Below are 12,524 nucleotides of genomic sequence, written 5' to 3'. Positions count from 1 at the left end.
TCTCATGCGTTCAGCCGCAGCCTGGCAGGGTCCTGGACTCAGACTCAATGGCAGAATCGAGACCCGCCAGTGTCTGTGCTCAGTGTGCTGTGACTGCTGCCGAGATGGAGCCAACAACCAACAGGCTGCAACATTTCTGAGGTTCTCGAATGAGAGTGGTGCCGTGGCGCAAGCCACCTTCAGGCCGCAACACAGGCAAGCTTTCCGGGGATCCTCCTTCTGGTCGATCCTCCGATTAACCGACCTCGGGCGTTAGATTTCCCCGACCCAATCTTCTACACTTACTACACCCCGACTGTCTAACGCCTATAAAGAGTGTATTCAGCCCAGGATGTATCGTCAAGGGTACAGGGATATGGCTGCAATTGCCCGGTCAATCACTCCCCTTACCCTGAACAGAGGCAGAGTCATCATGGCACGAGACACTCTACGCAGGTGGTCCAGCACCTCTTCCGAGACACCGTCAGCACCCCGGATCGCCATTGTCGGCGGCGGTCCAGCTGGATTGACACTCGGAGTCCTACTACACAAGCGCAATATCCCATTCAGGATATTCGAACTTCGCCAGGAGCCTACAGACGAAGATCTGGCGAAACCCTCGGGGAGCCTCGATCTTCACGAAGAGTCCGGTCTCGCCGCACTCAAGGAATGCGGCCTATACGACAAGTTCCTCCAGCACACAGGCGAATGCTCCGAAGCCCAAAAAGTCTCAGACAAGGACGGCAATATCCTCTATCAAGATGAAGGCGAGTTGAGCGAGCGGCCCGAGATCTCTCGACATGCACTCACGAAGCTCCTCACTTCACATTTACCCCCGGATTCCATCATGTATGGTCGAAAACTGCACTCAACGTCTATCTCCAAATCTTCAGTAGAGCTGGATTTCGGCCCCCACGGGAAACAAACCGCCGCCCTTGTCATCGGCGCCGACGGCGCCTGGTCTCGCGTCCGCAGCCTACTCACAGACGAGAAACCCCATTACGCCGGCACGCAGAGTATCACAGCAACAGTCACGAATATCTCCACCAGGTACCCGCATCTCGCGGACTTTGTCGGCCAAGGAAGTTTCTCCGCCCTTGGTCTCCGACACGGTGTGATGTCGCAGCGGGGGCCTCAAGACTCAGCGCGCATCTACACGTTCCTCTCCGTCCCGGAGGAAAACCCAGGTTTCCTTTCATCACCTAACTCAGTCAACCGCTCAAACACCATCAGCAAGAACCAACTCCTTACCGACAGCACCCTCCTCGGTACCTTCGGAGCGCCTCTCAAAGAACTCGTCTCTGTAGCATGCGACGAGAGGCTTCCACTACCAACACCAACTCCGACCCATCCAGCATACCCATCAAACCCCTCTACACCCGCCCAATCGGAACCTCATGGACACACCACCCAAACGCCACACTCATCGGCGACGCAGCGCACCTGATGTGTCCGTGGGCCGGCGAGGGCGTGAACCTCGCCATGTGGGACTCGCTACTTCTATCGAAAGCCATCGCTACGGCCTACGAGGCGACCCGAAACAATCCGGAGTCATTCATCGAGGTTTTAGATCCATTACTCAAACAGTTCGAGGTCGACCTCGTGGCTCGTGCGAAGGAGAAGGCGGAGGAGACGTATAGTAACGGACAGATGATGTTCGGAGAGGATGGCGCGAAGGCGATGACGGAGTTCTTTTTGAGTGCTTATGGGCCGGCTTGAGGGCTATCGTCAGGGGGTGTTAGGGGTTCGGGGTTCTTGCTGAAGGACACGCGTGGTCTTACTTCGCACTGCGTGCTGGGTAATGTGAGTAATGTCACTTTGTGTGGGGGACTTCATTCGATAGATCATATAAATATAGTACATAGATTAGATAGAAGGCTTATGTAAAGGTGATAATTAATCTAGATAATATGACTTACTGAGTCGAAATCCAGACTCATTTCTAAACCAGGCGCAGACCGCATATTCAACATAGAATGTCCACTTTACCCTGGAAATACGCTTCGCTTGGTCTGGCCACCATGCCAATGCTCGCTCCTGACTTGACGACATCCCGAAACTCATGCTCCCTAATTGTGCTAGGGAGCAGCGCTAACCATATTGTCCTGCTAGGCTTTTCTCTCACGTTGAGTCTTCACATCATCCCAAGCAGACAAGTGAACTGCCGAGACGTGCAGCATCATCACCAGCATCGCCTGTCCTAAGACAGAGTAGGTATCGATCCAGTACGAAGGCGATGTCCAAATATCCTAGCCCCTTCTCACCTGTGCACCTTTCCACCCCCGCCACAGACTTCCCCACCCGAGCCTTTGAGCCTTGACGGCCCGCTCACATTCCTTCCTCGCGGATAGGACTCCCACGGTGATATCGACGGTGACTCTCCAATCCCGATCTACTGAGCCGGGTCAAACGGCGACCTCCCGGTGTTTCACTTCTACCTTTCCCTCCTAGATGCTGGTATCAACACCGCCACGTCAGACGCCAACGGAAAGTCTCGCAAGTGGATTCTGTCTAGATGGTCGTTGGGTCGTGGAGCCTTACTGTCGTTACCTCTAGGTGCTAGATGAACCCAGCTGTGGATACGGCAACCGCGGTGATCTGGGTGTTTGCTTGTAGGTGAGTTGTCTGTATCGGATTCCATCCATGATCACCTACAGGCAAGCAACCGCCAAAGGGTGATGTTTTAGAGAGCTATTCCAGGTGCAATGGCGAGAGAACTCCATTTTGAACTCCTTCTTGTCTCTCAGGCGTTGGAATGACCTCTATCGAAACTGGTTGGGTTGATGATGATGCTGGAAAAGGTATAGGCACTGTCAATAGGGGGTTTGATGATTCTAATAATCAGAAGCAATAAAGATGGAAGACTCACCAGAGTCCAGAGGGTGTTAACTGACCACAAGGGTCAGTTAGGTAGATATGCATGGCCGGGGAAGAGAACAAAGAACTGACGCATAGCTAGCGGCCTGTTCAACATCCCCTCATCGGATTAGCCACCTCCCTCCTGCTCATTATCCCCATTCAAACCGAGAACGCAGCCAAAATCAGGTGCCTGAGATGCCAGCCTCGGAGTCTGACCCTGAGCTCTCAGAGCTAGACGCCAACATTGTCGCAGATGAGCAATCTATAGACTCTTCGCGATACTTCCAGTAGCTAACACGATCACCAACCTATCTTCCTCCCACTAGCCCTCCCCCCAAACACACAAATCCTCTCCATCACCCCCTCAGGAACCAGCTCCTGGGCACAAACACTGCAAATCCAAACCACCACCCCAACCGCAACCGCAACCCCAACCTCCTCCTACTTCCTCAAATCCGCCCCCGGGGACCCAGCCCGCCGCCTCATAGAAGGCACCTTCGAATCCGAATCCGCCTTATACAGCTACAGCCCCTGCCACGTCCCCAAGCCACTCGCATGGGGCCGCTACGCCTCCAACCCAAACAGATATTTCTACCTCTGTGCCTTCCACAACATGCTCAACAACGAGATTCCCACGGCCAAGGAGTTCGTGACCGTCATAGCGACCATCCACCGCGCCAGCGCAGGCCACTCGCCCAATACCCTGAAGCCATATGGCTTCCACGTCCCGACGCATCTAGCTCACATCCCAAACGATAATTCCTGGCAGGCTACCTGGGAGGGGTTTTTCGCGCAAGCGATGAAACGAATGTTTGACGTTGAGGAGAGCGTCCATGGGAAAGAGGAGAGGTTGTCAAGATTAAAGATTGAATTATTCGGCATGGTGATTCCGCGGCTGTCGAGGCCGCTGGAGACACGGGGACGGGTGGTTACGCCGTGTCTGGTGCATTCGGACTTGTGGCTGGGGAATGTGAAGGTTGATGCGGAGACGCGCGCGGTTGTGGTGCTTGATTCGTGTGCGTTCTGGGGGCACAATGAGGCGGATTTGGGGAGTTGGAGGGCGGAGCGGTATAATCTTGGGAGGGAGTATTTGGCGGAGTATGTTGCGGTTATGGGGGTTTCGGAGCCGAGGGGGGATTGGGAGGATCGGAATGCGTTGTATGCTATGTATGTGGGTTGGTAACTTGCTTGAGATGTCCTTGGGTTTATGATTATGAGGCTGTTGGCAAAGCTAATGCTTGCTTACTTTTCTAGTCGGTATGATCTTCTCGTGTCTGCTCTACGTGCTAAGGATTTGAGGTTTCGGGAGATGTATGAGGGCTATTCTGCGAGTGGGGATTATATCTGACTGGATCTAGGGCGATGGCTGAGATGCAACGGCTGATCGACAAGTTCCTGACGGGTATGAAGGGTTCGAAGCTCAGGAAAATGTGGCAAGGAAGAGTCAGGTCGAAAAACGCCCTGAGATTTCACCACTGTTCTTTTGAGCATGTGTTCTGAGCCCTCAGGTCATGACGCTGGTTCGTTTACATGGAATCCCGTTGCGCCCGGGCCTTTGCTCGCCTCCACTCCCATCCTTTGGCCGCTAGGATCCATGAGAGCGGTAGGCAGACCATGCTCAATAGAGTATATAACGTCAAGCACCATCCCAGGCCAATTCCTTGTATGATTGGGTCTAACAGAGCAACGGCTGCGGCTGCGAGCGCACATCGCACAATGCTGTAGCTCGCCTGTGCTGTAGCACTGTTGTTTATGTTTATATCAGTAAGCAGGGTGCCACAAATAACAAACATAGCAACCTGAGAGCCGCCAGAGAGGAACTGCATGACGAGTGGGACAGCCAGATGTACCCCGAAGTGTACGGTCCAACCATAAGCGAGCGTTGCTATGGATGCAGTAACGAAGAAGGGTAGTACTGATCGTAGCCGAGCTTTTTCAATAGGGAAGTCGAGTGATTCGACGTTAGCCGATGAAGGTCCGCCCGTTTCTACATTTAAGCTGGTGGGAAGGGAACGACGCACGACTTGGAAATCATGGTCCACGAGCTTTCCGGTGAGAAAAGCGGCCAACAGCCCGCCAATGCCAGATGGGAGAAAAGCCAGCCCTGCAATCAAGCCGTCGAGAGAATATCGGTCCGCCAGTTGGGCGGAAAGTGACGTCCCTAGCGCGCTGTAGATGGCGTACTGGATGCTGCCAACTATGATTGTAATCAGGGTAGCCTTGTCCAGCAAAGCAGTCAAGCAGGCAATTGGGTTTGGGATCAGTCTGTTCAGACTAAATCCGGATGTCTCTGCTGATGCGGAGGGTTGATTGAGCTTTCTGCACCTGGTGTACATACAGTAGAGGGATTGGTTGATTCGGAAGCCAGGGTGAACACTGCCGTTTCCCACGATCCTCCTCGATGTCTCAGGGAAGAACAGTACGAGTGAGAACAGGTTTGCTCCGGACACGATGGTCAGAAGCCAGAAGATCCAACGCCAGGAGAGCTCCTGTACAAGGGCGCCCCCAATGATAGGCGCCAGGGAAGGGGCTGAATTGGTGAAAGTCATCAGAATTCCAACATAGCCGCCGCGCTCTTGGGGCGTGGTGACGTCTGCGATGACCCCGTATGCAATGGCTATGGTGCCTGCGGAGCCGGCACTTTGCAGGCAGCGTAGTATCACAAGAGCGACGTAGCTGCTTTGTAGGGCGAGGCCCAGATTCGCTGCGAAGTAGATGGTAAATGTGAGGATGCTGACTGGCCGTCTCCCTGCTTCATCGGCCATTGTACCAATTATGCTGGGGACGATGCCGGCAACTATCAGGTCAGAAACAGTCAAATTGATCGCTGCAATGGAGACATGCAAGGAGCCTGATAGTGGTTGAATGGCTGGATAGTAGATGAAGGAGGAGATGCCGGAGAACATGGCAGAGAAGGATGCTTGGTAGGTGATGGCTTTTCTTGTCCGGTGGCTGAAGGCAGAGTATAGGAGTTCCATTCCTTCGAGGACATCCGCGATGCTGTCTTTCTTTTTGTTTTGGGCCAATTTTCTCGGATCAATTTGTGGGTTAGACATCGTTAAGACTATATCAAAGTCGACATAGCACTTTGCAAGAACAGAAACCGTTGTGTGCTGTGGAAACCTCTGAGATGGATTGTCAATGGATTTCCAGACAAAGAGAATAAATCCAGCCGGAAAACAGCACACGTTTTGAGTGATTCCCACGCTGACAAGGTCAACCACGTAGGTGATGATATATTGAGTATGCTCTGGAAGGAGACATTTGAAGGGGCCCATTGCTAGATGAACTGTCATTCTCACAGATAGAAATTGGGGGTAAAACAGGAGGGAGTTCCAGGCTGACATCTAGTAATCCATGCACAAGTCAATCTTGAGGAGTATGTTTTTTCTGGCTCCTGGCTTTTAGGCTTTGGGTTTGTGCAAGCAGTGAAGAGTCTGTTTGCATCTTGTTGCGTGGTTGTATTTTTTTTTGGTTGTGGAGTGGTTGGTACACAGGTAGATGTACATTGATTGGAGACTCCCGTCTGTCTATATACGAGTGAGGTGAACTGGTCTATGAACATGAACATGAGCATCAACGAGAGCCCGAAACCTGAAAGCACTGAAGAAAATATAGATACAGGAAACAGGTCTAGATATTAGTTCATAAGATATGAAGAGAAGGAAACCACGCCAAACACCGTCCGAGTTAGATGCGAGAATATGTCAATGTTCAGTCATGGGTGTATGTGCTGTAAACAGACTCCGTGGAATGAAGCACAGCGGTCATGCATTCTGAGTGTAACCGCTCATAGCGACTCCGTCTCAGGCTTAGGAGCGGGTTTAGGAGCGCCACTCGAAGCAGAAGCCGACTTCGACGCTGACGCCGACGATGAAGCTGAGGCACGCTTCGACGCCGCAGACCTGCCACCCTCGGCAGCATTCCGCGTCGCTGCCGCTGCCGCTGCACTATCTCTCAGCCTCTTCATGCGTTCAGCCCGTCCTTCACCGGGGAGACCCCCCCAGACAGGCTCAATCGAATCAGCGCGCCAATTCGCGCGGTGATTAGGCAGTGCGCTATGACGAGAGTGGAGAGAGGTGATGGGAGATCCGCCGACGCCGGACTCCCCCCACATGCGGACGCGTTGCAGCTTACGTAGCTTGGCGAGGCCGTATACGCAGACAACGGCGGAGATGGCGAAGCAGGTGACGGAAACGGCGCCGAAGCCGAGGTCGGATTCTTCGATGAAGTTCTTCAAGTTCATGCCGTAGAGGGCGGAGAAGAGGGTTCCGGTTGCGAGGCCGAGGGTGCCGATGCTGAATTTGAGGTCGAGAAGCATGAGCGAGTTCCGGTTGGCGTCGAGGATGGCTTTCACGCTGCGGGAGTTAGTGGTGCTATGCGTTAGGAGGGTCTAGAACGTACACTTCTTCCGTGTTGCGGATGCTGGTAACCAAGTTCTCGCTGGCTTGTGCGATTTCGTCGCAAACCTTGTGATATGATTCGAGGAGCATCTCGACTTCCTGGTGATCGTCTTCCTCGCGCTCAACACCCTTGGCTCTCTCGCTCAAGTACATGGATGCAAGGTCGTCGTCGGCCTCTAATAGATCGTCGATGGCGTCTCGCACTAGACGCGCCTTTTGTTCAAACGTACCGAGCTTCTTGGAGTAGATGAGCAAATGTCGAAGCTTGTCCCGGTCAATATCCTCTTCCAACGCCCGCAAGACACGCACAACCGGCTCTCGAACACCGTTGAATTCCTCCTCCAGCCCAGAGGTTACGCTGATCATAACTGCTTCAAGGGCCCGAAACTCATATGGCAGCGCTCCCGCACCAGGAACCTGCTTCTGCCGTAGCTTTCCCTCTAGATCATATACAAATAGCGACTGCATGTACGAATCCGTCGATCCGTATGCGTCGAAAACCAAGACGCGGTCCGCTTTTATCAGAACCCGAAGATGTAGCAGGTTGATCAGGATCGTGCTCGGCCGGACGAAGATGTGCGGTAGAGTCGAGGAATCGATCTTTCGAAGATCTCGAGGAAGCAAGCCATACTAGAAGGAATCAATCTTTGTTGTCTCAGCGCTATCGAAATACTAACCTTGGCAATCAACTCGCTCTTCCTGAACTCGCCATTCATCAGAGTCACGTTCCCATTGATATCAAACTCCGTACACCGAAGCCGCAGCTCATTCGAGGCTTTGGCTGCCAGCGCTCGCGCAAGGCCCAGACCTCCGTCGCCACCATCGTCGAGCAACGAGGGGCCGCGGTGACGGTTCTCTGCAGCTGCCTTATTACGTCCAAAAAGCTTGCGAAGCACGGAGCGCGCTTTGGTTGATGAAAAGTTCCTTGATTGGTGTGATTTTGAAAGTGGTTCGAATGCGGCCGGCGAGGTTAGATGGCATCGTGGAGCAACGCGGGCTTGCGACGGAAGGGCAACATTTGAGAACAAACGTGTCTGACGCGGTTGTCTTTCACAAAGGGCCGGATTGGAGGTCTTGTACGATGGGAGCAGATTAGGGGAGCGAGTCGGGAATTTGGTAGAAGCGTGACGGCATGCCGATGGTTGCTTCGTGAGAGCCGACTCAGATTGAGCGCGCAGGAACCGGAGGAGCGAAGCTGAAGGGACCGAAGGCTTCAAAGGCGACGGAGAGAGCATCTCTGGCTGATTATTCGGCGGATCCTGGCAGAGCGGCTGCCGTGGTTTTTTCTTGCAGACTCATCAGCTCGTCGTGCTCCGCGGGTGTTCTGGACTTTCCGCTCTTCGGATTTTCCGCATACAAAGATCGCCCGGATCAACAATATCCCGGCCATCTATAGGTATCCATTAGTTTAGGTACTGTACACCGCGCTTCAGCCCCCTACGAATAGTACACCGAGGATGATGTTGACACGCTTGATATTTTGGCTCTCTCTCTATACAGTATTGCGTGGTACAGCACATTTGTGGACTCAACCCAATGCAGATAGGCCGTACAAATTGAAGATGATGAATGCGACGCTGCAGTTTTGACAACCACCTTTTCCCAAGCTTGCGCCCAAAGATACACAGAGAAAGAGCAAAGGCAAGACAAGAGAATGTAGGTATCACAAAGCTGAAGACTCGCAAAGCATGGGAAACATACACGGCGCTCAAAATCGGCCTACGCTCACCAGTCGTCATCGTCGTCCTTTTCATCATCTGCTCCCATGTTAGTGGCCATGTCAGTCGAGTTGCAAGAGATTACTTACCACTACCGCTAACTTTCTGTTTCCTCTTCGCAAGAGCTTGTTGTAGTGCTCCGGCCATTCCACCCTGTGGGCCAGCACCTGCACCCGGAGTTGCTGCCGCCGACTCACTGGCACTCCCTGGGACCATAGCCCCGCTTCGATCTTTCTTCTCAGAATCTTTAACCTTCCGCAATCCACCGCTGCCAGAAGCTCGAATAGATGCCAGTAGGTCGTCCCGGCCACCTCCACCAACCTTTGGCAAGGGTGGTGCTGCTCCACCGGGGGGAGGTGGAGGCGGAGGCGCACCAGCGCCAGGGGGCGGCGGCGGGGGAGGTGGCGCACCAGCACCTGGGGGAGGGGGTGGTGGAGGGGGTGCACCGGCTCCTGGGGGAGGTGGGGGCGGGGGCGGGGGCGGGGCAAAGCCACCAGGTGCAGGGGGTGGTGGAGGTGGAGGTGCTGGAGGCCCAGAACTTGCTGGCGGAGGTGGTGGTGGGGGAGGAATAGCTGAGATTGGGCGTCCTGGAGGTGGTGGAGGCGGCGGAGCAATGCTTGCAGAAGGAGGCGGCGGGATAGGTCGCGATCCGCCAGGTACAGGCGGAGGCGGCGGCGGAGGTTGAGATACTGGGTTTCTTGGAGGAGGTGGTGGAGGCCCCGGCGCCGAACCAAAGGCTGGAACCTTCGGTGGAAGCTGAGGCGGTGATGCGGGGCTCGCCGTCCGCGGTGGTGGAGGTGGTGGTAATGGACTGCGGCTCGGAGGTGCTGGTGGCGGAGCGGACACTTTTCTTTCACCTTGGAATGGCGGCGGAACTCCAAACCGAGGGGGGTTGTCATCCACTGGAGCTTTCGGAGGCCGAGGCGGCGGAGGCGGTCCAGGGTTGGCGGCCGACGCCGCGCGGGAGCGGGCTGGAGGGGCAGGGCTGACCGTATGGGCAAATTTCCCGGCATCCGCAATAGGAGGAGGGGCACGGAATCGTTGCCGTGGCGGCGAAGGCTCTCGAGGAGGTGTGGGCGCCTCATCTTCATCTGGTTTGGCCGGGGTCTTACCCCGTGATGGCGGCGGTGGAGGAGGAGCACTGCGCCGGCTGCCTGCGCTGTTGCCAGTGTTTTGAGGGCTGAGAGCAGCAACTTTGGGGGCAGGAGGGGGTGGAGGTGGCGCCTTTCCTCTTCTATCATCAGCTGGCGGTGTTGGGGATTGCAGTTCAGGGGCTTGCTTCTGCGCGATGTAGGACTTGATGAAGTCCGCGTTTTCTGCAATCTGGTCTTCGGTGAACCCCATCTGCTCGAGCTCCGCCAGGAGAGGCTTCCATGCCGGGTCGCTTGGGTCAAACGGCAATTCCTTGCGTGGCGGTGTCACTGCGGGAGCTGGGGGCGGGGGAGCAATTTGAATTGCAGGCGCAGGGGAAGGTGCAGGGGGAAGTTCTGCGGGTGTTGTGTGAATTGGCGCATGGCCACGTCCTAGGATGTTGCCAAGTGAGAATCGAGACTTTCCGTTCGTAACTGGAGCAGGACCTTGTCCGCGACTCGATGCGAAGGGAGTCTGGCGGGTTTCTTTACTTCCACTCTTCTCGTGATCTATCATCTTCTTTATGAAAGTCTTTGCCTCCTTCTCGTCAGCGAACGATAGCGCGGCGGGGCAGTCATCTAGCTCGAAGGTGTGGAAGAACGTTCGGTCTTGATTATACTGGAAGTTTTCGTAGATCTCTTGGTCCCAGATAACACCCCGTGAGGCAGGCTATAGTCCAACAAAGCACATTGTTAGAAACGTAGTCTCATAAAGACAAGCTTATCACTCACCGATATATCTACCAGCTTTAGCCAGAAGGTGCGCCCAACCAAGTCGTTCGCAAGCACGACAGCGCCCTGTAAGCCGGTGTACGTCCATCTGTGCGGATCTGGATAGGCAACATAGAGCCGCGCCACGGCTACTGCGTGTATCTTGTTGGCCGGTTTCGGAACATTTCTCTTGACCGTTTCCTTGTCGGCGTCACTAAGGTTAGACGGCATGTCGACTCAAGCGGGGTCGAGGTGCGAGTGGTTCGTGAATGGGGGAAGTGCGAATTGGCTGTTCAATGTAGGCTGCAGGAGCGCATTGCAGAGAGGCCGTAAAGAAGAAGAGCAGGCGCTTGTTCCTGAGGTCAGGTATACACAGGAGGTAGTTAACCCCGTCAGCGGCAGCGACGGATCGGAGCTCGAAAGCGGGAGAGGATCTAAGACCGTTCGGGCTACGGTATTACGGAAATAGAGAGATAGAGGCTTGCGATAAGAAGTACCCGAAAGAAAAGGGGGTATGAGGTGTCTCGAGAAGGTGGAATTGAAGAGAAAGAGAAAGAGGACAAGCGTTGAGGTCACAGGCAGGCAGAAGAGAACGAGCGGAGTGACAGCCACTTGAGAGGAGGCACCGCCCAGTGGGGAACACCAGCTTTATTAACTACCTACACCACACCACCAGGCACCATCTTACCCTTCACGAATTATTTCCTTTTCTATCAACTATACTCACGCTCAGCTTTTTAGCCATATGCTATACTGCTTCACTACTGATCCCGCCGTCTTTTCAGAGTGTCGAACCTAGGCAACCATTGCCCCTCCGTAGCCTCTGAGATACCAGGCACATTCGCATACTTCTCTCCGTCCTAGCATCAATCTCAAGCTCTTGTCTATTAGGTCCTCTCAGAAAATCCGAATGATCGCCCATGTGAAAACGTCCAAACCTACTGATCATATAAGTCTTCCAATTGCTCGCCTTAAACGATTATGGCATAACAAACGTATCATCAGACCCATGCCATGCGCCAGAAACGTGCACAGGCCCATGCCTGTTGCCCGAGTAGGAATATTGAGGGGGTCCTCAACCGGATATAGCACGCTGAGAGGTGTCCATGCGAATGAATACGCTCGACAGCTCAAGTCGACGAGTCGCCGCTACAGGGCTACTAATGATTTCGAGAGGAGATCCAGAGCCAGCTTCTCGTTAAAACTTTAGGGCCTCGATTACCTCGCGGTGCTTGACAGTAACAGCTTGGTTAGCCTTGTCTCTGACGCATCAGCCACGGCAAGAACCTCTAGCGCTTTCTAAGCGCTCTCCATACGCCAACCAGTGCAGGAATCCTGGTGTATACAGCTCAAGACTGAGCTTAGGCCACTGCCATATATAGTATATCGTCCCACCGTGCCTTTTACTGCAGCTACTCTAGGTAAGGAAACGCACTGGTATGGCAATTTCGAAACAGTCAGGCTTGAGTTCTACGGTGCTTGCAAAATGTGCGCTATTGAGGCCGGAGCAGTAGGCATACGTTATCTAACCTGCAGGGCTACTGACAAAGTACATTCACCACTAACTAGCTCAGGTTCCTTGTGGAATGTTCCACCTACCAGGCTCGCCGAGTAATCTCCATTTCCATGAATGTCTTAAAGAGATTCAGCTGCCGTATCCAAGGTTGAGCACTGTTATAACCTCTTTACGAGCTCGGGAAGAGCTAATCTATCTAGTATACGTC

General features: G+C 54.0%; 5 protein-coding genes across 5 annotated transcripts; 2 read left to right on the top strand and 3 right to left on the bottom strand.

Annotated features, from left to right (window-relative positions):
• On the top strand, window positions 1-1,886 carry BJY04DRAFT_18475 (FAD-dependent oxidoreductase). The gene is made up of 2 exons (XM_073710668.1): window positions 1-195; window positions 257-1,886. The coding sequence occupies exon 2, from the start codon at window positions 332-334 to the stop codon at window positions 1,424-1,426; it is 1,095 nt and encodes a 364-aa protein (XP_073573693.1). The 5' UTR covers window positions 1-195; window positions 257-331; the 3' UTR covers window positions 1,427-1,886.
• Window positions 1,887-3,134: 1,248 nt separating this feature from the next.
• BJY04DRAFT_183431 (Fructosamine/Ketosamine-3-kinase) lies at window positions 3,135-4,449 on the top strand. The gene is made up of 2 exons (XM_073710468.1): window positions 3,135-4,005; window positions 4,093-4,449. The coding sequence occupies exons 1-2, from the start codon at window positions 3,452-3,454 to the stop codon at window positions 4,184-4,186; spliced, it is 648 nt and encodes a 215-aa protein (XP_073573692.1). The 5' UTR covers window positions 3,135-3,451; the 3' UTR covers window positions 4,187-4,449.
• On the bottom strand, window positions 4,365-5,885 carry BJY04DRAFT_226205 (major facilitator superfamily domain-containing protein; the record flags this gene model as incomplete). Its single annotated transcript, XM_073718371.1, has 1 exon — window positions 4,365-5,885. The coding sequence occupies exon 1, from the start codon at window positions 5,814-5,816 to the stop codon at window positions 4,365-4,367; it is 1,452 nt and encodes a 483-aa protein (XP_073573691.1). The 5' UTR covers window positions 5,817-5,885.
• A 445-nt stretch (window positions 5,886-6,330) lies between these two features.
• BJY04DRAFT_183429 (CorA family magnesium transporter) lies at window positions 6,331-8,639 on the bottom strand. Its single transcript, XM_073710467.1, has 3 exons — window positions 7,919-8,639; window positions 7,243-7,871; window positions 6,331-7,196 (listed from the first exon to the last, which is right to left on the bottom strand). Exons 1-3 carry the CDS (start codon window positions 8,474-8,476, stop codon window positions 6,629-6,631), a joined length of 1,755 nt encoding a protein of 584 aa, XP_073573690.1. The 5' UTR covers window positions 8,477-8,639; the 3' UTR covers window positions 6,331-6,628.
• Window positions 8,640-8,966: 327 nt separating this feature from the next.
• On the bottom strand, window positions 8,967-11,031 carry BJY04DRAFT_215768 (WASP family protein; the record flags this gene model as incomplete). Its single annotated transcript, XM_073715554.1, has 3 exons — window positions 8,967-8,998; window positions 9,049-10,759; window positions 10,822-11,031. 3 exons carry the CDS (start codon window positions 11,029-11,031, stop codon window positions 8,967-8,969), a joined length of 1,953 nt encoding a protein of 650 aa, XP_073573689.1.
• Between the last annotated feature and the right edge of the window lie 1,493 nt (window positions 11,032-12,524).

Source organism: Aspergillus karnatakaensis (assembly GCF_047715665.1).
Source record: "Aspergillus karnatakaensis strain CBS 102800 unplaced genomic scaffold BJY04scaffold_12, whole genome shotgun sequence".
In the NCBI taxonomy this organism is placed as follows: Eukaryota; Fungi; Ascomycota; class Eurotiomycetes; order Eurotiales; family Aspergillaceae; genus Aspergillus; species Aspergillus karnatakaensis.
This window is presented reverse-complemented; position numbering and strand designations above follow the sequence as displayed.